General features: G+C 35.2%; 1 protein-coding gene across 1 annotated transcript; it reads left to right on the top strand.

Moving 5' to 3' along the window:
* Positions 1-833: 833 nt before the first annotated feature.
* On the top strand, positions 834-17,315 carry LOC139194726 (uncharacterized). Its single transcript, XM_070819632.1, has 3 exons — positions 834-992; positions 16,391-16,675; positions 17,187-17,315. The coding sequence occupies exons 1-3, from the start codon at positions 834-836 to the stop codon at positions 17,313-17,315; spliced, it is 573 nt and encodes a 190-aa protein (XP_070675733.1).
* Positions 17,316-22,086: the final 4,771 nt, after the last annotated feature.

Below are 22,086 nucleotides of genomic sequence, written 5' to 3'. Positions count from 1 at the left end.
AAATGTAACAAATCGATGACGATGCTGGTAGAAGCTCTGGTTCAGGCCGTAACAGAACAAGTGGTCAGTGCTGTGGTGCAGGAAGCTCGGTTCGTTTTTAAATTCAAAAATGAGCTTGAGCAGATGGAGAAATGGCTTGGAAAAATGAGATGCTTGGTTGTCGACGCAGATAAGAAACTGAAACTGTCGTCTGATCAGGAAACGGTCAAGAAATATTTGAGTGAGCCAAGGGAAGTCATTTATGAAGCCGACAACGCATTGACGGATTGCCTGAATGACAAAAGAACTTTAATTTGAATGAAAAAAACATAATTTTAATAAAAAGGACAAAAAATCTGACTCGCGGACTCACGGTACACTGTTTATAAAACTTACTACACTATATATGAAACTTAGGACACTATTTATGAAATTTACTACATTGTTTATGAAACTTACGACACTATTTATGAAACTTACGATATTATTTATGAAAACTTACTACAAGGAGTGCCTCAAGAACCATACAGCAGCCATAGGAGAGACTGCTACAGATGGCTGTGGTGAATCCATGCCCAATGGAGAAGAAGGCACCATCGAAGACCTCAAGGGCCTCACCTTGTCCGTCAGAAAAAGTGACGTAGGGGCAAAGCAGGGAAAAAAGCAATAATAAAACATTAGAATATGCTTTGCTATGCTCTGCATATATCCCTTTCCCTTTGCTCACATATGACTTATTACTATTAATTAACTTTTTAAAAATCATCTCCCAATCGCTTTTAATCTCCCTTTGTTTTCATCCTTCGATTTCAATTCGTTGTTTGCAGAATTTTGAACTGTAGTAATTAATCACCATGGAGCTCGTACATGACTTGTTTCTAACGGCGTCGTTGGCTTTGATCCTCTCGTTCCTTGTTGCCAAGCTCGTCGCCATGGCGGTTGCTGGTCGGGAATCGGAGACGGAGTTCGGGGAGGGTGGGGATGCCGGCGGTGAAGGAGTTGGTGCGGAGGAGGTGAGCTTCGAAGAGAGGAGGCTAAAGCACCAAACTTTTGTTATGTATTTTTTTATTGTTTATTTTTGTCCTTATCATTAAATAAAGTTAGTAAGTGATTTTTGGTTAAAACTCAATCATTTTTTCGTCTAGTTTTGTGAGCCTTGGTTTTTACTTTTTATAAGGTTCCCTTATCGATGGTATTGAATTGGAATCGTGGCATGCATGGTTTCATTTTACAAATGAGATTATTAACCTCCCAATTTGCTCAACTACTGTGTTGTTATTCGAAATGTACCATATTGTCGACGTGTTCAATTGCTGCCTCAAGCTTGGCACAGAAACATGCCCCAGCTAGCAGGAGTATGATTATCTCCCTACCTATTCTCATTCTCTTCCGTCTCCTCCTCTCACATTTTACTTTTTGTGTTATTGTCTTTATAAAAAAAAATCAATATAAGATGTTGATGTGACTAAACTGTAACCACTCAAGTAGGATGAGAGGGAAGGGGAGAGAGATTAAGAGGGGAGAGAATTCTCCTCCCAACTAGCAACTTGTTTCTTTGTAGCGAGAAATAAAAAAAATTTATTAAACTAAACATGGTAAATACCAAAAATATATATGACAATATTTGAGAATTTCTTATATATTCATTAATATCCAAAATGGAGTATATATAGGAGTTACAATTGGTATTACATATGTGAAACCCGTTCCTGGATTTCACTGTTATAATCTACGTATTTGTATTATTTTTCGAGAAATTATATTAATTTATTTGGATTTAGATTTTAATTAAATTAGTTACAAAGTTTGAAGTTTGGAAAGTATTTATCTAAAATTCGTTGACCTTTCGAGGTCACAAGTAACGTATTGAAATAGATCTTGAAACTACGAGCGCATAGGCGAAAGCCGTTTGTGAGTCTGAATTATAACGTTATAGTTACGGACGTTTGAAGTTGTGATACTATAGTTTGTAGGAATTATTTAACTTTCACTTGTGAGTAAAAGGCCCAAAAAAAAAACATATATTTGGGTTAAGGGACCGACTAAGGAGGGGAGAAAAAAAGGATTAGACAGCAGCCAATGAAAAAAAGGGGGAGGGGGTCTGATTTTTGACCCCTTTTTGGGGAGATTTCAACCCGTTAACCTGCCAACTTGACCCGCTCATATCTCCTTCATCTGATCTCCGTTTTGGGTGATCTTGGTGTCCATGGAAAGCTCTTGATGAGCCCTACAACTCTGTAATGTTAGATTTTCCATTTTCTTATCCATTTTTCCAGTTCGAGGCAGCAAAGTCCCATGGGTTTTCCAGCGGTTTTGTCATTTTTCCAGTTCGAGGCAACCATTTCCCTCAAGTGAGGTATGAAACTTCATCTACTCTTCATAATCTTCAAGTTGGTATGCTTGGTTTGTGCTTTTGTATTCGTTTTAGAGTTGGGTGTTTAGAACCCTAGAAACCCGGTTTCCCCAAAGAATTTGGATGATTTCGGTTAGAATTTGTCATTGGCCTAGTTGTGAATAATGTCTCCCTTGTTGAGCTCTAGTTACCACGTGAATTTGAGCCTCTTGGGTTAAGGTTGAAAATTTGGGTTTTCAAACCCTTCACTATGGCTACCATTGCGTGTAGTGGTGCGTGGGACCATCCACGAGTGTTGTCTAAGTACCAAATACCTTCTAGTGGCCCTGTGAACCTATGTCTAGCTTGGTTTCCCGAAATTCAATTGTTGGTGTGATGTGGAGAAATGTGAATGACTAATGTTTATACCATATTTGGGGCCTCGTATTTAGATCTCGTATAAATACTCGGGGGACTTAAATGTAATTATGTGATAAAGGAAGGGGCAAATATGTAATAAGTGAGGAGTCCTTATTCTATAAAAGGACCCCTTACCCTCACAATTGAGGAAAGCCAATTCCTAAGGCTCATCACCCCCTCTCAAAGCTCTCACTCTCAGAGCTGTCTTTCCCTCAGATAAATATATAACCAGTGTGGACGTAGCTCAAACCTTGGGGTGAACCAAGATAAATCTTGTATTATTTACATTTCTTGCAGATTCACGGTCAGATTTATGTTGTTCCAAGCAAGGAAGAAAATATCGATAATATCGGCGAAATATCGCCGATATTATCGTTTTTTTGGAGATCCGAAATTTTTTTAACTATCCATATGATTTTCGTCAAAATATCGCAATATTATCGATAATATCGATAATATTGCGATATTTTCGATATTATCGATAATATCGCGACATAATATTAAAATATACTTAAATATGTTGAGAAAACTCAACACATACTTCACTTGATCATAGCCCAAAGGCCGAACAAGCTTGGATCTTCTTAGCAGGGGGATGTGGGTTTTATAAGAAAATTTGCTTGCTCACTGCCCTCACATGGGCGATGTGGGACTCGCCCAATGGGAGAGAAAATCAGAATTTTCGGTCGAAAATTTACACCCACTTTAAACAGCCATAACTTTGTCAAAACTCAACGAAATCAAGCAAGACAAAAACGAAAGTTGTAGCCCTCGAAGAGACGAAGAGAATGGTACCTCACACGACGTCTGAATCGTTGTGGTTTGGCCGGAAAATTCCTCGAAATCACTGAGGTCGCCGGAAACTGGGTAAGATTCAAATGAGTATAACTTTTTCAATACTCAACGAAATTGAGTGAAACAAAAAGGAAAGTTGTACTACTCGACGAGACGAAGAGATTGATACCTTGAAAGCAGGCCAACTCGCCGTGGTTTGGCCGGAAATTGTCTCGAAAGCCACTGAGGTCGCCGGAAACTGGGTAAGATTCAAATGAGTATAACTTTTTCAATAAGCAACGAAATTGAGTGAAACAAAAAGGAAAGTTGTAGCCCTCGAAGAGAGGAAGAGAATGGTACCTCACACGACGTCTGACTAGTTGTGGTTTGGCCGGAAATTGCCTCTAAAGACACTGAGGTCGCCGGAAACTGGGTAAGATTCAAATGAGTATAACTTTTTCAATACTCAACGAAATTGAGTGAAACAAAAAGGAAAGTTGTACTACTCGACGAGACGAAGAGATTGATACCTTGCACGCCGGCCAAAATTCAATTGACACACTCCTGGCTTCCAAAATTCAATTCTTTTACTTTATATAAACTTGAAAAAACATAATCGGCATCCAAATTAAAGTTTAGTCTTATTCAATGTATTGATTTTCAATCGTTAATTGATATACTATAATTTGGAACTTCAACGCCTAGACGCATGCTTATGTGTAAGAAATTTAAAGTGTCAAATTCGGCACATTATTCTTCATCATTTTATTCACTTCCCTTTTTTTTTTTTTTTTTAATATCCTAAATAAAACCTCCAAATATTGTACTAATTAATTATATATAAATGATTATGGTGTGTTTAAACTTCTTTCATTAATTACTACATATTTTCTACACTCACAATGTTTGCCAGCTCGCTATATAATCAACTTAAATCAGTTAAATCCATCATGCAATGCATTTCCTTCCAATTTTTTGTGATAAACTAATAGATAATTGACTAAATAAACATCCTACAAAGTTTCATTAAAAATTTCCAAGTTTTTCTTACAATTTCCGTGGTTTCCATGTAATTTTTATCGATATCGATATTATCCCGATATTTCCATCGATATTTCCGTGTTTTCGGACTACCGATATTTCCGATATTACCGATATTTTCTTCCTTGGTTCCAAGACCTCCGGTTTTGTGCATCAACATTTGGCGCCGTCTGTGGGAAACGACAGAAAAAGCTATGTCGGTTTTCTCTCAATTTTTCATCTCACCACCGTGAAACCTTCACAACCTCACCATTGTCCATCGTGAATCTCCAAAACCCAAGAGACACCAACCCCTCCCTCTTCTTTCTTCTCTGCTTTGTCTCAGAACAGTGTCCAAGTCTCAATTGACCCAAAACCAAAACCTATCAACACCAAAGCACGCACTTTGTGCGTGTGTGCGTACACTGCCTTAACCTTCTCTGTAGAAAGAGAAAGAGGAGATAGTGAGATGGAGGACTACAACTGTAAGCGAATGGCGGCCATGGATGACTCCACCACAGCAGCCGTATCAAAGAGGAGAAGGATCACTGCTTCAATGCCGCCATTGCCTCCATTGTTGCCAAGTCCAATAATACTTCAGCTCCTTGACTCCCCCCAGTCATGCTCCAGCTTCTGCTCCGATCACTCTCCGCCTCCCTCCTTATGCTGCTCCACCAATGATCTCAACGACGTCGCCGAAACTACTAAGACAAATTAGACAAATCCGAAACTACTAAGACATTCATTTGTAATGAAGAAAATGGACAAATATGGTTCTAGAAAGAAACACTAAATTTAATCTAACGGTCATTTGGGTGATTTTTGGTAAATATGATCTTTAAGGTAAGACATAACAAATAGATGATTAGATAATTAAAATACACTACAAGTAAATCCCAGACTAACGTGTGTTAAAAGCTTGTGTCTTCGAATTCTAACTCTCATATACATATATATGTGTGTGTGTGTATATATATATGTATGTATGTATGTATATATATGTATGTGTGTGTATATATATATATATATATGTATGTATGTATGTATGTATGTATGTGTGTGTGTGTGCGCGCGCGCGTGTGTATTCTAGGGTCACATTCACAGTGCATGGACCTCCAACAAGAGAATTGTGTCAAAGTAAATATTGCTCTATTATTAAAGTTCGTTTTATGAAAATAGATATAAAAAAATATGAACTTTAATGAAAAGTTTTCAGTACTGTTTATTTTAACGAAAAATCACATTTTTACACTAAAAAGTCAATTATGGTACTATTCATTTTGCCCTTTATTTTGTCATTATCATTAAAATTCAAAATTTTCAAATCATTTTCATTAGTTTTCCTTATAAAAAATGGAACTTTAACGAAAAGCTCTCGGTACTATTCATTTTGACAAAAAACCACAATTTTAAATTAAAAAGTCAATCCTGATACTATTCATTTTACCCTTTATTTTGTTCTTATCGTTAAAACTTAAAGTTTTTAAACTCTTTTCATTAGTTTTCCTTGTAAAAAAATGACAACATTTTTTTTGTCTAGTTTTGTGAGCCTTGGTTTTTACTTTTTATAGGGTTCCCTTATCGATGGTATTGAATTGGAATCGTGGCATGCATGGTTTCATTTTACATATGAGATTATTAACCTCCCTTGCCTTTACTTTATCTCCCAATTTACTCAACTACTGTGTTGTTATTCGAAATGTACCATATTGTCGACGTGTTCAATTGCTGCCTCAAGCTTGGCACATAAACATGCCCCAGCTAGTAGGAGTATGATTATCTCCCTACCTATTCTCATTCCTTTCCCTCTCCTCTTCTCACATTTTATCTTTTGTGTTATTATCTTTATAAAAAAAAAAATCAATATAAGATATTGACTTGACTTAACAATAATCATTCAGGTAAGAGGAGAGGGAAGGGGATATAGATTAAGAGGGGAGAGAATTCTCCTCCCAGCTAGCAACTTGTTTCTTTGTAGCGAGAAATAAGAAAAATTAATTTTATTGAATTTATAAATATATATAGTAGATAATTGTTAACTTACAAATTCTTAAGTACCATTGAATATTTCAGACAACAACAATTTTTTACAAATGCTTTATTTTAGCTTAGTCAAGTTGGCTATAACAGTGTGTTTCTCTCTGCACTCGAGTTTGAATCCATATTTTCATAATTTAGATGAACTGAGTGTAGATTGTCATACTGTTTGTTATATATATATATATGAAACTTTTAAGTGAAGGAATTCTTATTTTTTTAATAAAAATAGGGATTAGTTGTGGGGTCCACACCACATCGAACTTTAACGATCTGAACCGTCTATTTTTCAAGTTGCACCTCATAGATCATCCTTATAAAATATTAGCCAAATTGGAAATGTTTAAGACATTTAATTGAGTTCAAAGAAATTAACAAATACTTCGTTATATAAGAAATAATGAAATTTTATCTTGATAAATAAATAGGCAAATGATTTCGAATTGAATTGAATTTTTGTAAGGATGATCTATGAATCAAGGCTTACAAAATAGACAGTTCAGATAGTTGAAGTTCGATGTGGAGTGGGCCCCACACCTAATCCTCATTTTTTGAAAAAAGGGGATCCCTTTGCATAAAGGGCCTATATATATTTATTCTTTATTTTATTAGTGGTTTTAAGATTTCTTTTAGCGGCCACTCAATACTACAGTCTGGTGGTATTCCTCTTCACTTGGAAGTGAGAGGTCTTAGGTTCGAATCTCGTGGATAGCGAATTCGATACCAAATTAGGCTGCCCATTGTGTGGTTTTGCCAAACTTCCCCTCACCTTAAGGTAAAAATATCGATGTACTAAAAAAAAAACAAAAAGAATTTTCTTTCTGCGTAAACATGGTTTGTAAAGTAAAAAAAATCTAATGATAAGGGAGGAAACTAATATTATTGTTTCTTTTTTCTTCTGATGTGATAAAAATTTTGTGAAGTAATGGAGGGTAGCAGCCAAGGTTTAAAATATCGATAATATCGGAAATATCGGTAGTCCAAAAACACGGAAATTTCGATGGAAATATCGGGATATTATCGATATCGATAAAAATTGAATAAAAACCACGAAAATTATAGGAAAAACTTGGAAATTTTTATTGAAACTTTGCAGGATGTTTATTTAGTCAATTATTTATTAGTTTATCACAAAAAATTGGAAGGAAATGCATTGCGTGATGGATTTAACTGATTTAAGTTGATTATACAGCGAGCTGGCAAACATTGTGAGTGTAGAAAATATGTAGTAATTAATGAAAGAAGTTTAAACACACCAAAATCATTTATATATAATGAATTAGTACAATATTTTGAACCTCATAGGAACTCTGTACATTGCATATATAATGAATTGTACTAATTCATTATATATTTTACACTTTATACATTGCATGGTAGATTGTTACACCCACCCCCAATTTAAATTGTATTTTCACTAAGTTTGAGTTTATTTTACTTTTAAAATTGTTTTTGAGTCTTAATAGGTGTGCCATGGGGCCCACCTTTGTTTGTTGTTCCCCGGGTCCAAGCCTATCTCTCTCTCTCTCTTCTCTTTCCCTCCCTCACACTCTCTTCCTTTTCCTTTTCTTCCCCAAGTCTCTCTGTGTTCTCTTATCTTCCTGTCGAACACACACACACACAGAGTCATTGCACACCCTTCGTAGTACTCCATCAATGGCATCATTATCACCATCTAAACCTCGTCTTTCTCTCCCTTTCTCTCGGTGCAGCTAGGACAGTGGAATCCAGGAACTCTCCAGCGAGTTCTCTTGATCATTCTCCGGTTAGGTAAGCCCCAGGTTACCTCAATTCATCTTGGATGTTGTGTGGTTGACATATTCTAAGTTTTATCTCGTTTTTTTAACAATGTTTTAGAACGAGATCGACCCGGGGAAGGCACACCCAGCTCCGGCGAGGCCGTGAATGTCGAGGAACTTTTTGAACACCTCCGACCGTTTCACGGCAAACAGAAGGAATAAAAACTTTCCTCTTGTCTTGTGTTTCATTTTGATACCTAGATCGGAGTCTAGGGTGCTCTTTTACAGTCGGCCGGAGCTGTAGAAGCTCCGGCGTTCTTTTCCGATTCGCACCAGTCCTAAAATATCATGATATTATCGATAATATCGCGATATATTGACGATAATTAAGTGGATAAGTGTAAAAATATCGCCCTCTCACAAAAACGATATTATCAGCGAAATATCACCGATAATATCGATATTTTAGACCATGGTAGCAGCAGCAGCTCAAACACCTCCCCAAATCTCTTCCTTTCCACTATGGTACCTTCTTTCCTGTAGCTCTCACAATTTCTTAAAGGGGTTTTTACATTAGTCCTCTCATATGACATATGAAAATATCGAAAAATAGGTTAGCGTTTGTCTTACTTGGTTATGGTTTGTTCATTAATTTTTGAAGTTATTTATAATAGATCCAACAGAATTACGAAGGCTACAGATAGATCTGGAGGAGAAAGAAACACGGATTCAAGAGCTGAAGAAGCAAATTGAATCAACCAAGCTTCGTTTGCAGGAAAAGAAGTCGGTTCCAAATGTACGGGAGAGAATGGAAACTTTGAAGAGCCTGATTGAGATATATAAGAGCTTGAGAGAGGAGCACAATGCCTTGTTGGTTGGGAGATTCAGGGGCTCTAACAACTGAACAATGATATCGATTTCAAAGTAACCTGTTGATTGTCTAAATTACATTTATTGTTTCTAAACTATATACACAGTTATATAATATAATGTACTTCGGTCGTGCCCATGCAATTTACTTAAGGTTATAGGAAATTTTCTTGATGATAATCTACAATTTGCTGAAGAATAATTGCCAACTTTATTAGCTAGAGTAATCGGTTCTACATTGTAACATTTTTGTCACACTTTTTGATTGTTGTCACACTTTTAGCAATAGCTACCTAGTAACAGCGCCACACTTACTCTGTTGCTATTGCCTCTTTTTCTTGTAGAGAGTACTTTTAAGGCTTGGAACTACGTCGAATCTTATAGCTTGAAGAATGCAAGAAAGTTTTAATCTTTGATTCAAAGTAAAGGAAAGGGTGGACTGCCAATTTAGCTCCTGAATTATTACCTTAGTGAAAATTAGGTCACTAAATTATTTTTTCAGAAAAATCAATCATTGAATTATAAAAATCTGCCAATATCCCTAATATTAGATTCAAAGCTACTATATTCAATTTTATGTCAATTTATATCCCGTTACTTGCATGTGATATACATTGGAGGGTATATTGGTAATTTTTCATAAAGAAATAGTGTATAGAGTTAACTTTAGAGGGTAAATTAGATGTTAGATTCGCAACCTATATAAAATATTAAGGGCTTATAGGTAAGAAAATGGTGGTATTACACTCTAAAGTGTGTCAAATGGCTTAAGTTAACAAAAAATTGGATAAAACAGCTAGGGGTGGGCAAAAAAACCATCAAACCGAATCGAACCGTGACAAAAAAAAACCGTAAAAAACCACGTTGACCAAAAAAGTCAAAACCGGAACAAAAACCGAACCAACCCATTTCAAACAGTTCCGGTTCCGGTTTGGAAATATTAAGAACCCGAGGAACTGGACCGAACTGCTTTTAATATAAATTATTGTTTTATTATTATTTTTATATAAATAAGACATTTTTCCAAGAAGACCATATGCATAAGCCCAATATTTTTCTTCACTTCTCTCCCCCTCCTTTGTTGTTTTATCACTTTTCTCCCCCTACATTATTTTTCTCCATTCTTTTCCAGTATATTATGCATTATGCACATTTTAGTTTTAGTTTAAGATCTACACTTTGGTCTTGTTATGAGCCTTTCTATCTTTTGATGCATATTTATATGCACACTTTCTTTATTCTGGTCACAAATCTTGTAGATCTAGTAGTGGCAACTCAAATTTACTTGAATTTGTGGTTGAAATATGTGTTTGGTATTAGAAGTAGAGAATTAGAAAAAACATATATATAATTTTGGTTAGAACCGTAAACCGGCATGAACCGAACAGGAACCGTCATGAACCGAACCGTACGGTTTTAGAAATAAATTTAAGCAGAACTGCACCAAACCGAACCGAACCGTTGAAATTTTGCGGTTCTAGTTCTATTTTGAGAGTGGAACCGGGCCGAACTGGACCGTGCCCACCCCTAAAAATAGCTTTGAATATAATAGTAGGGATGAAATTAGCAATTTTTAATGAATTTAGGGAAGTATTTTACCAAAAAAAAAATTCAGGGATCTAATTATCACTGAGGTAATAGTTCAGAGACTAAATCGGCACTTATAATTCCATATCAAATTTTGCATGTTTTATATATATATGCAAAATTAGTTTCTCATCTCTCATTTGTTAATTTCATTGATTGAAACCTTATTGTTTTTCAAATTTTTGATTTTTTTTGTTTTTATCCATGTCATTTTATTTATACCCTTTTTTTAATTCCAAACATTATGTACCAAAATTTGTTTTAGTCTTAGTTTGTTCCCATATATTTGATTTTTTTTTTGTGCCCATATTTTGAACTTTTGTTTGTACCCAAATTTGTTTTAGTCATAATTGCAAACATTATGTACCAAATGTAGCAATTCTTTTTATCTAAAATGTAGGGATCCTTACTTATAGAGACACCAACATATTCCATATTTCTCACAAATTGACGACTTTTAAAACATTTCTTGAAGAGACAAAAAACCCAAACAACACAAAACCAAGCCCAAACCAAAAAGAAATGGACCAAGTAAATTACGACCCATGCCCCTCAACTGTAACAATTAACAAATGTCCACGTGTTAACTATTATACGACAAAAAATCATAAAAACGACTGTATGCCCATTCAAAACTGTAAACTGACGGTTTTTCTTTCATCTTCCCCAAAATAATCATTACAAAAACTCTCTTTTACAAAAAAGTTCCCCAGAAAAATCCTAAAATCTCCATAGATTCTGATACTTTCAAGCTTTCAATAAATAATACACATGTTTAGCCGGATTTGCAAAGATCAGTGTTTCAAGGTATTTTCTACTACTCATAAGCGTTCTTTTACATGATTAATATTTGAATTAAAAAAAAAACACATGAATTATCAAGTGATTTGGATGCATTTTAAAGTGTTTTGCACTTGTTTTTGCCAAAAACACTTTCGAAATCTGTAAAAATCGCATGCATTATCAACTGTTTTTGTATTTGTTTTTACAAATTTCAGTGTTCTAGTTCGAGAAAAAACATTTTCAGTGTTTTGGATGCTCAGTTTCACTTTTTTAGTTTATATGTATACTGATTCCTCAACAACATCTAAAAAATAAATGATTACGCGTCTAAATTTTGTGAGTAAAAACATTAACCGTTTAGCTTGATGATGCACTTTGTAACTGATGGTGCACTTGTACTGATGCTGCACTTTGTATGTGAACTGATATTGCACCTACCTGTTGTCTATAAATCGATTATCGTACTACTTTTTATTTGTAAATTGATTCTACACATAAATATGTTGTGTTAAAAAAAAAACGGGTAAATTACAAAAACTACCTCAACTATTAGGTTATTAACAGTTTCATACCTCGTCTTTAAAAAGTTTTAATGTCATACCTTATCTTCGAATTTGTTGCAATGTCATACCTTCCGTCAGTTGACTGTCAATTCCTTAGTTAAATGCTGACGTGGCATAAGGCGAGGCCCACTTTTTATTAAAAAATTAATAAAAAATTATTAAAATCTTAAAAAAAATCATTTAATATTTTTTTAATATTAAAATAATAATTAATTAAAAAAAAAAAAAAAAACAAACCATCAGTTTCGTCTACCCCTCCCCTTTCTCTTCCTTTCTTCTCCCCCATCTTCATCTTCTTCCCCCCGCACCCACACCCACACCCACACCCACACCCACCCTCCCTCCGCACCCACCCTCGCACCCGTACCCACCCTTTTCCCTCCTTTACACACCCCACTCCTTAAATCCACACCCATTCTTCCCATTTTCTCCGCGCCCAGGTTCTCCATCCACCGAATCGGCCTAGTGAAGGGGGTTTCCTGATTCCACCTCATGAACCCGGCGATGGCGTTAGATGGGATCTGGGTTTATTTATTTATTTTTTTTCTAGGTTGTAGGTAGGGGGTCGGGGGAAAAAGATGAAGATGGGGGAGAAGAGAGGAGGAGGAGGAGGGGGGAAGAAGAACTATTTTTTTTTCTTCTTCTGGGTTGCAGGGGGAAAAAGATGAAGATGGGGGAGAAGATAGGAGGATGAGGAGGAGGAGGAGGGGAAGACAAACTGATGGTTTTTTTAGCTCATACAAATAAGTCTTTTTGCTCAGATTATGCATTAAGAAAAAGTTCTAGGCTTCATTTTGGATCTGCAACTTGTACAACTAGCAAACCTATAGAGCTTATTCACACAGATGTTTGGGGACCATCACCTATAGCTTATTCTCAAGGTTTCAGGTATTATGTCATTTTTGTAAATGATCATACTCGATATTGCTGGTTTTATTCTTTGAAATGCAAGTCTGATGTACTGTCAACTTTTATGCAATACAAGTCTTTGGTTGAAAACTCTCTATGTACAAAGATTATTGCTTTACGGTCTGATTTTGGTAGAGAATATTTGAGCACTCAATTTTGTACTTTCTTGGCAACAAATGGTATTCAACATCAACATACTTGCCCTCACACCCCTGAGCAAAATGGGTGTGCAGAGCACAAACATTGCCATTTAGTTGAAAATGCTTGCACTCTTTTGGCAACTTCCAAAGTACCTCACCTTTATTAGGTTGAAGCTTTTCAAACAACAATCTATCTTATTAACAGATGGCCCACTGCATCAAGATCATCTCTCTGGAAATTTCTGTATCATCAAGCACCAAACTACAAATTTTTGAAAGTCTTTGGTTGTGCCTGTTTCCCATGGTTAAAGCCCTATACTTCATCCAAGTTGGATCCCAAAAGCAAGGCATGTGTATTTCTTGGCTACAACTTAAATCATAAGGGTTACAAGTGCCTTGATCTTGCCATTAACCGAATGTATATTTCAAGGCACGTTCTCTTTAATGAATCTAGTTTTCCTTTTCACTCTATCTCAACTTCCTTATCACCACTTCCCACCTTACCTACTAACTCCAGATCCACCATTCCATCGACCCTTACCTTTACCTTTCCCATTCATACCACTTCCACTTCACCAAATCTATCTTCCTCACTTCACCCTACCATTTCCCCAATAACCCTTCTAATTCACCCTCAAATTCTACTATGGCAGTTTCAGAACCTACTACCACCAATCCCTTACAACCTATTAACACTCACCCAAGCAAACAAGGTCCAAGTCTGGCATATTTAAACCTAAAGCCCTCACTGCCACTAAACACTCTCTACCCTCTCATCTTTCAGTGTATTATATACCCAAAACATATTTTCAATTCTCAAACTTTCCTCATTGGCGCCAAGCAATGCAAGAAGAAGTAAATGCTCTTATCAACACAGGCACATGATCTATTATCCTTAAGTCTTCATCATAGAATATTGTAGGTTGCAAGTGGGTTTTCTGAATCAAGAGAAAGCTTGATGGCACTATAGACAGGTACAAAGCCCGGCTTGTTGCAAAGGGTTTCAATCAACATGAAGGTTTAGATTACACTTAAACCTTCAATCCCGTAGCCAAACCGGTTACTATTAGACTTCTACTCACTCTTGCAGCTCAATATGATTAGTTTTTAAACCAACTCGATGTTAGCAATTCCTTCTTACATAGGACTCTCACTGAATCAGTTTTCATGCAACAACCACTAGGGTTTGAAGATTCCACCAAGCCATCTCATGTTTGTCACTTGCACAAATCCTTGTATGGTCTAAAACAAGCTCCAAGAGCTTGGTATGAAAAGCTTCATGGTGCTCTTCAATCTCTTGGTTTTGTAAGATCTCACAATGATCATTCTATGTTCATAAAAAAAGGTTCCAAATGTGGTTTTCATCCTAGCCTATGTTGATGACATTTTGGTCACTGGTCCCAACTCTGCAGCTTATCGAAAGTAATTCAGCAGCTTAGCTCCATGTTTCTAATCAAGGATCTTGGCCATCTCTATTATTTTCTTGGCCTTGAAGTTAAGAGATCCTCATCAAGCATATTCATATCTCAGATCAAATACATATTGGATATGCTATCCAAGGCCAACATGATTAGTGCCAAACCTTGCAGTACACCACTTAGCACATCTAAGCTCGACCATGACTCTCCATTATTTGACAATGTCTCTGAGTATCGTTCATTAGTTAGTGCTTTCCAATACCTTACATGGACAAGACCGAGTCTCAGTTTTGCAGTCAATCTTGTCTACCAATGCATGCATAATCCCAGAATTTCACACTTTCAGGCAATTAAGAGAATCCTAAGGTATCTTAAGAGTTCTATCAATCTTGGTTTGTGGTTTTCAAAGTGTTCCATCACTTCTACCATCACTGCTTTCTCAGATGCCGATTGGGCTGGCTGTGCTATAGATAAAAGATCAACTGGGAGCTATTGTGTTTTTCTGGGCAGTTCATTAATCAGTTGGAGTGCTAAGAAGCAACCAACTGTTGCACGATCGTCCACAGAGGCAGAGTATAGATCTCTTGCCAACAGTGCATATGAGATTACTTAGATATGCCTACTGTTAGTTGACATTGGTTATTGCTTACCTTGTTCACCCCAACTCTGGTGTGACAACATTTCTGCCATTTCTCTTGCCAAGAACCCTATTTTTCATGCTCGGACAAAGCATGTAGAAATAGACTATCATTACATTCGGGAGAAAGTCTTAGCCAAACAGATTTCTGTGCATTTTGTTTGTACTCAAGATCAGGTGGTTGATATTTGCACTAAGTTTTTGTCCAAGTCCAAATTTCTGTTTCTTCATGACAAACTTCAACTTCGAATTCCTCAGTTTCGTTTGAGGGGGGATATAAATGGCAATATTGTAACTATACCATCTAGAGATATTACTTAGTGGTTAAGAAATTAGTTAGTTTGTTAGTTTGTTGTATTTGCTTCTCTTAGTGGGTCCAAGATACTTGTATATATATATACTAAAGGTGTAAAATTATTATCGTATGAAATGAAAATCATTTTTACCAAATAGGATGGAGGGGTGTCGGGTGGGGAAAAAGAAGGGGGTTCTAGTTTTTTTTTTAATTAATTAATTATTTTAATATTTTAAATTTGGACGATAAAATTTTTGAATGTTTAATTTCCATGTGGACCCCTTAATGACACGTGACGTTCAGTCATTGTTCACATGTGCGTCACATCATCAGTTAACAGTAGACTTAACAGCCAGACTAACGGATGTATGAGACTGTCTCAAGATTAACACTTTAGGTATGACTCTGGGACCAAAAAAACTTTATGTACTAAATGTTGAAAACCACGAAACTTTAGGGTAGTAAATTGAAATTTACCCAAAATCTTATATAAGTAATGATGCGTACATAAAAAAATTATATAAGTAATGATGCATACTAATTCTTGTACAAGTAAATGATGAATAAATAAAATTTGATTCATATTCTTGATTCTTCTATAACAGATGTTGCATACTTATTCCGCTATAAATCGAAGATTTGAGATTATATTCCATAACTGATGCTGTATACTAAACATTGTACAATTGATGCTGCATACTAATTCTCTGTATAAGTAATAATGCATACTAATTCTTTGTATAAATAATAATGCATACTAATGCTGGTATAAGTAATAATGCATATTAATTATGGTATATGTAATGATGCAATCTGATAATATAATAAGTAATTCTGCAAACTAATTATGCAATTTGATTCATATTCTTAATTTTGCATACTTTCAGGAGGAAGAGGAGGAGAGCCAAAATGCAAATGAAGATCACTTTGACACACTAGGTGATAGTCATAGTATCTTTAGCATTCATGTTCCAAATGACCAAGATGTTGCACATCATTCTGCATATCTAAATATTGAAAGTGAAGAAAGAAATGCGGACATCACAAACATGGACGCAACTGAAATTGATAGGGTGATCAAGGATTTGGTTAATTTCCATATAGAAGAGGCAGTACAAAATGAGGCTCCAAGTACCTCAATTGAAGAATCAGTCCCTCAGGTTCAAGAAAAGGTAGTACAAAAAAGAGGTTACAAGTACCTTAATTGAAGAATCAGTCCCTCAGGTTCAAGTAGAGGTAGTACAAAAAAGAGGCTCCAAGTACCTCATTTGAAGATTCAATTCCTCAAGTGCAAGAAGAGGTAGTGCAACAAGTGGCTCAAAGTACCTCAATTCAAGAATCAGGTCCTCAGATGCTAGTTTAACATCAGGAACAAGCAAAAACAACTGTAGAATTAGTTCCTCAAAGCCCAGTTCACCCTTAGGGACAAGAAGCAAATGCAGAATCAGTCTCTTAACTGCCAGTTCACCCCAAGGAGTCGACAATCAAGACAATGAAGCAACAAACATTCTATGAATGGCTTCTTGTTCCACTTACGAGTGAAGAAAAATGGAAATGTGAAAATTCAAAGGATGAATAACGCAAGAAGAGCTCTTGCAAAGTCAAATAGATCCTGCAAAGTATTGGAAAAATAGGGTGAAACTTCGGCTTCAGATGTTGAATAATGCTATCAACACATGCCAGTTCAAAAACTCTGTCATTGAGAACATTGTTAAAGAGAATGATGCTTTGGAAAAAGAGAATAAGGACTTGAAAAAACAAAACAAGAAGTTAGAAAAAAGAGAAGAAAGACATGGAAAAAGGGAAAAGTGAATTGGAGAAAAAGAACAATATGTTGGAGCAACAAAAGAAAAAAATGGGAAGAAGAAAAAATTTGCAAATGTTACATAGCTTTTTCAATCTATTTATTCATTTTCTCTATTATAAAAAATTTGCAAAATTGGGAATCGGAAGCTTCTTATTGCCTTTCCAAACACTCCATGTTAGAAAAACATGAATTTTATGCTAAATTGATTCTTCATAAATTGCGAAACTGAAAAATTGCAATAAGGTAATAAAGTTATTTTGCACAACGAAATAACAAAGCTTAAAAAAAATGAAAATGAAAAAGATTTCATTATCTTTTTATAGTTTATAATGCTATAATGCTTCTTCACAAAATGGAAAACGAAAAATTGCAAATAAGGTAAAAAAAAATGATACAACACAAATAGTAATAAACTAATTTTGCACAAAACAATAACCTGATTCTGCATAAAATCAACAACTGATTGCACACAAAATAACAAAAACTAATCTAATAACAAACATCCAAAAATAATATAAATAACCCAAAACAAAAAAAAAAAAAAAAAAAAATCAAATTAAAGCCTAACGTGTCTTCTTGTTGTGGTGTGAAGTTTGACGACAACGACTACATCTTACATCTCTTATCTCATTTTTAGACTTGTAACGATGAATCCGTGGTCTTCCACCTTGTCTCCTTGTAAGAGGGAGCTTAATAGGAGCACTTATTAGATCAAAAGTGGGCTTGTTCAAGTCAGAAACTGGAACGATATGAAACTAATAACTCAGCTTATACGAAGAAACTTTTCAGTAGTCATCCACACAATCCTCAATATCATGATGATCATGCAAAATAACTTGCATAGCATGAGCACAAGGAAATCCTTTATGCTTCCATGGAACACATGAACACTGATGTTGATCCAACATAACAACAAAAGAGTTCTTATCTCCTGAACCTCAAATACATCATCAAAGGACCTACTAGCAATCCAATGACTACCTTCTCAAACAAAACCTCTAAGATCATCTTCTTTTTTTCGGACATAATAGAGAAAACCACTTTTCTGAAACACGCCTCCTATCAGACATTATGACAATCAACCTTCCTCTAATTGATTCAATCAAATCAAGAATAGGCACACGACGCTCATCAGAAATCATTGTGTTAAATAATTATGCAGTTGCATTACTCATTTCACCCCACCAATTTTCCCTAAGTATATAATATAATAATGCTCTTTAGGAAGATCATCTAAAAATGAATAAGAAATCTTTCTGCCAACGCTTCTCACTTCCTCAATATTTTTGTCAAAATCTTCAACACTACATGCATATGCATAATTTTTGAAATATCATTAAAAAACTTATTACCTGCACATCACCTCCCTAAATTTTCTCTCAAATGTATAATGCATAAACCATGAGAAGTAGAAAAGTACTTCCGAATAGCATTCAAAAGCCCATGATATCGGTCGGTAATGAAAACGATCTTTCTTCTTTGATAATTTAATATCCGAGTTAAATGTTCAACAAACCACATTCAATTGTCTTCTTTTTCTATGTCAAAAATACCATAACACATAGGGAAAATTTCTGTATAAAAACAAAAAAAAATTAATAATTATATCACAAAATTGGTTCTGCACATCAATAAACTGATGCACACATTAATAAACAGATATACACATAAGAATAAGCTAATTCATAATCCACCAAAGTTGAAATTTCTTTTAACTTTATTAAAGGAGGGGGAGGGGAGAAGGGGGAGGGAGTAGGGTTTGTTTATGTAAAACTGGTTCTGTACAAATGTTTATAAAAACTGAAATCTTAAAAGTTTTTGTAAAGTTGATGCTGCACAAATGCTAATCAAAAGTTGAAAATTCTTAACTGTTTATGGGAGGGCCCCCAACCCCCTCCACCCCCAACCAAAAGTTGAAAATCCTAATCCATTGCACATTAATAAACTGATAATGCACTTTAATAAACAAATCTACACAAAAGAATAAACTTATTTTGCTGAAATTCAAATAATATCACAGATCTGTAATTCATCACATTTAAAAAAAACTTACTATTATTTGCATTTTTAGCACAACAACCAAAAAGAGTACCGGTATATCTTCCCTTAAAAAACGTTCCATCAAGGAACAACATTGGTCTACACCATCAGAATCCTTTAACACAAACACCAAAAGATATGATTCATGAATAACCTTTCAAACTGATTACTATCGTTATCAAATTCTAGTACACAAAAGAATCCATCATTGACACGCACAAACTCACCAAGATACCAAGGTAAATATTCAAAAGAGAGAGCCTCATCACCGTTAACCTCGTTATATGCAATTTCTTTGCCACGCCAAGTTGCATGGTATTTAACATCAAGACCATAACTCTCCTTCATTTCTCTCAACATCATTTGCCTTAATAGATAGATTCAAACGAACCTTGGCAACCAACAAAGAGGAAAAAACAAGACCAAACCTTTTATTCTCTTTTTGACGAATATGTCCAGTGCAAGTATGGATATTATTTAATTTTTTTAATGATAAAACAACCACTAGGTTGTTGCACAACAGCATGAACACACCATTGACACCTCTCTGATAGTTTCTTTGAGCAAACAGCAGTAACACAATTCCAATCATTATTAGTGTACTTGAAAACAAAACCAACCTCAATAGAGTATTGTGTAAGTTTTTTACAAAACCCAACTGCACCATCTTCATAACTTTGACCCTCGTAAGAAATATAACTATGCCACTCATTTGTTGCGTAATGGTGATAAGAGCCATACTTATCCAAGTATTGGTTCTCATCTCTAGTACTAGCAGTTTCACTTAGACAAGAAGACATCACACTACTAGTATAAACAATAGACATCTCCTTCTTAGCATGAACATAAACTTCAACAAATGGACTAGAAATCAAATTATTCACCAATAGAAGGTTTGAATATCTCATTGCACCTAATAAACAGTTAGGTTCGCCTCCGTATAATGAGTATTTAACAAAAAAACCTCCTGATGACAAACTTGGAAACCTAAAAGTTAATTGCCCACACAAATCTTCAGAACTAGTGTGCGAATAAAGCGTCACAACTACTGTACAATTTTTATACACACACTTCAACACCTTAACAACAGACATAAGCTACACAGAAAAAAAAAAAGAAGTATAAAATTAAAACAATTACACAATGATTGTGCATAAAAATGATTATGCACATAGATAATTAGATATATACATGCATTTTAAAAATAAATATAATAATGAATAAAAAATGATGTTGCACAAAGGTTTCAAATGATGAAACTCTTAAAAGATTATGTAAAATTGATGTTGCACAAATGATAGTAATAAAAACTGATAATGCACAAAGATTTTGTAACATTGACGCTGCACAAAATACTAATCAAAAGTATTCCGCAAAAAGGTTTATAGAGCTGAAATTCTTTAAAGATTATACACAACTGATGTTGCACAAATGGCAATCAAAATGGTGACAATTCTTGAATGTTTACTGACACACCCCGACCGATGGAGGTTGAAGCATGATGGCCATCATCATGAGGTGACGTAACCATAAGAATAACTGATGTTAATAAGTGAATGAATTAAAACCAAACTAGAACTAATTTAAATTAAACAATGTAAGAGTGCGTAGTCGTGGGAAGAACCCACTACAATTATTCAGAGCATAATAAACAGTAAGACTACAGTGAAGTAGTCAAAGTAGCTAAAGTACACTTATTACACAACAGTAGATAAGTTCATACTTATAAAATAGAGATAATGTCAGAACTGCCGAAGGTTCCTCGAATACCACAAAAAGTATAGCTATCTAGGTCTTGAGGGGCAAAAAACAAAATTGAGTGGGTCAGCAAAACAACGCTTGTAAGAAAACCTTTACTTTCCAACATACTAACCCTTCGCTATAAAACAAGTATAGTTTCCTTAAAACATACTACGTAAGTATGTAAACAACAACACAACAGCAATGTAACTAGAAATATGCCAAGTCATGATATATCAAGTGCCACAATAATATAATCATGTGATAATCAAGTATAAACAGGTGCTCATCCATCTAAGCTGACACACAAGTTTATATAGATAATTTCTGACATGAACAGGACTGGGTGTAATCAATACGCTCTAGTACTACAATCATGTGAAGGCTGGTGCAGAAGCACGGTCACATACGAGTTGTAATTGCCTAGTGCAAACCATACGATAGGACTAGCACCTAACTTGGATCTAAGGCGAGCAAACGGTGCAGATGTGAACATACACATGAAAGACTGGCCCTAGCTCTTAGGCTAGTATTAACACCGGGTGTATCAAGATGAGCATGTACAAGTATGTATGAATGTCATAACAGTAATCTCCCAACCATATAGCAGCATTTATCACAATTAATATCACAATAACGATACTTGGCAATATAAGCATAAAAGTGAAGTAAATACACATTTATGGAAACTATAATTATGTATAGGTATAAAAACAAACTACCCACTCACAAATACGTCGTCGGATCATAGCCCCCAAGTCTTGCCTGACCCCTCAAGTCCTTGGGATATGTTTCCCCTATATGTGAAATAACTATATTTAAATTAATAAAAACACATATACGGAAACTTGAATAAAACCCCCACAGTTTGCTCAAATCTAGGGTTTAAATACATGAAATTGATCTACTTGACGTCACGGACCTACACAAATTTTCAGAATAATTTTTGGACACCAGACGCGCACTCACTTACCAACCAAGGCACGGCCACATGCA

Source organism: Malus domestica, chromosome 03 (genome assembly GCF_042453785.1).
Source record: "Malus domestica chromosome 03, GDT2T_hap1".
Classification (NCBI taxonomy): Eukaryota; Viridiplantae; Streptophyta; class Magnoliopsida; order Rosales; family Rosaceae; genus Malus; species Malus domestica.
The sequence above is the reverse complement of the archived record's forward strand: the minus strand, read 5'-3'. Positions and strand labels throughout refer to the sequence as shown.

Coding starts and splice junctions, on each gene's coding strand:
- LOC139194726 (XM_070819632.1), top strand. CDS start 834: ATGGAGCTCGTACATGACTTGTTTCTAACGGCGTCGTTGGCTTTGATC. Junction 993..16,390: donor AAGGAGTTGGTGCGGAGGAG/GTGAGCTTCGAA, acceptor GCATACTTTCAG/GAGGAAGAGGAGGAGAGCCA. Junction 16,676..17,186: donor TCCCTCAGGTTCAAGAAAAG/GTAGTACAAAAA, acceptor AACACATGCCAG/TTCAAAAACTCTGTCATTGA.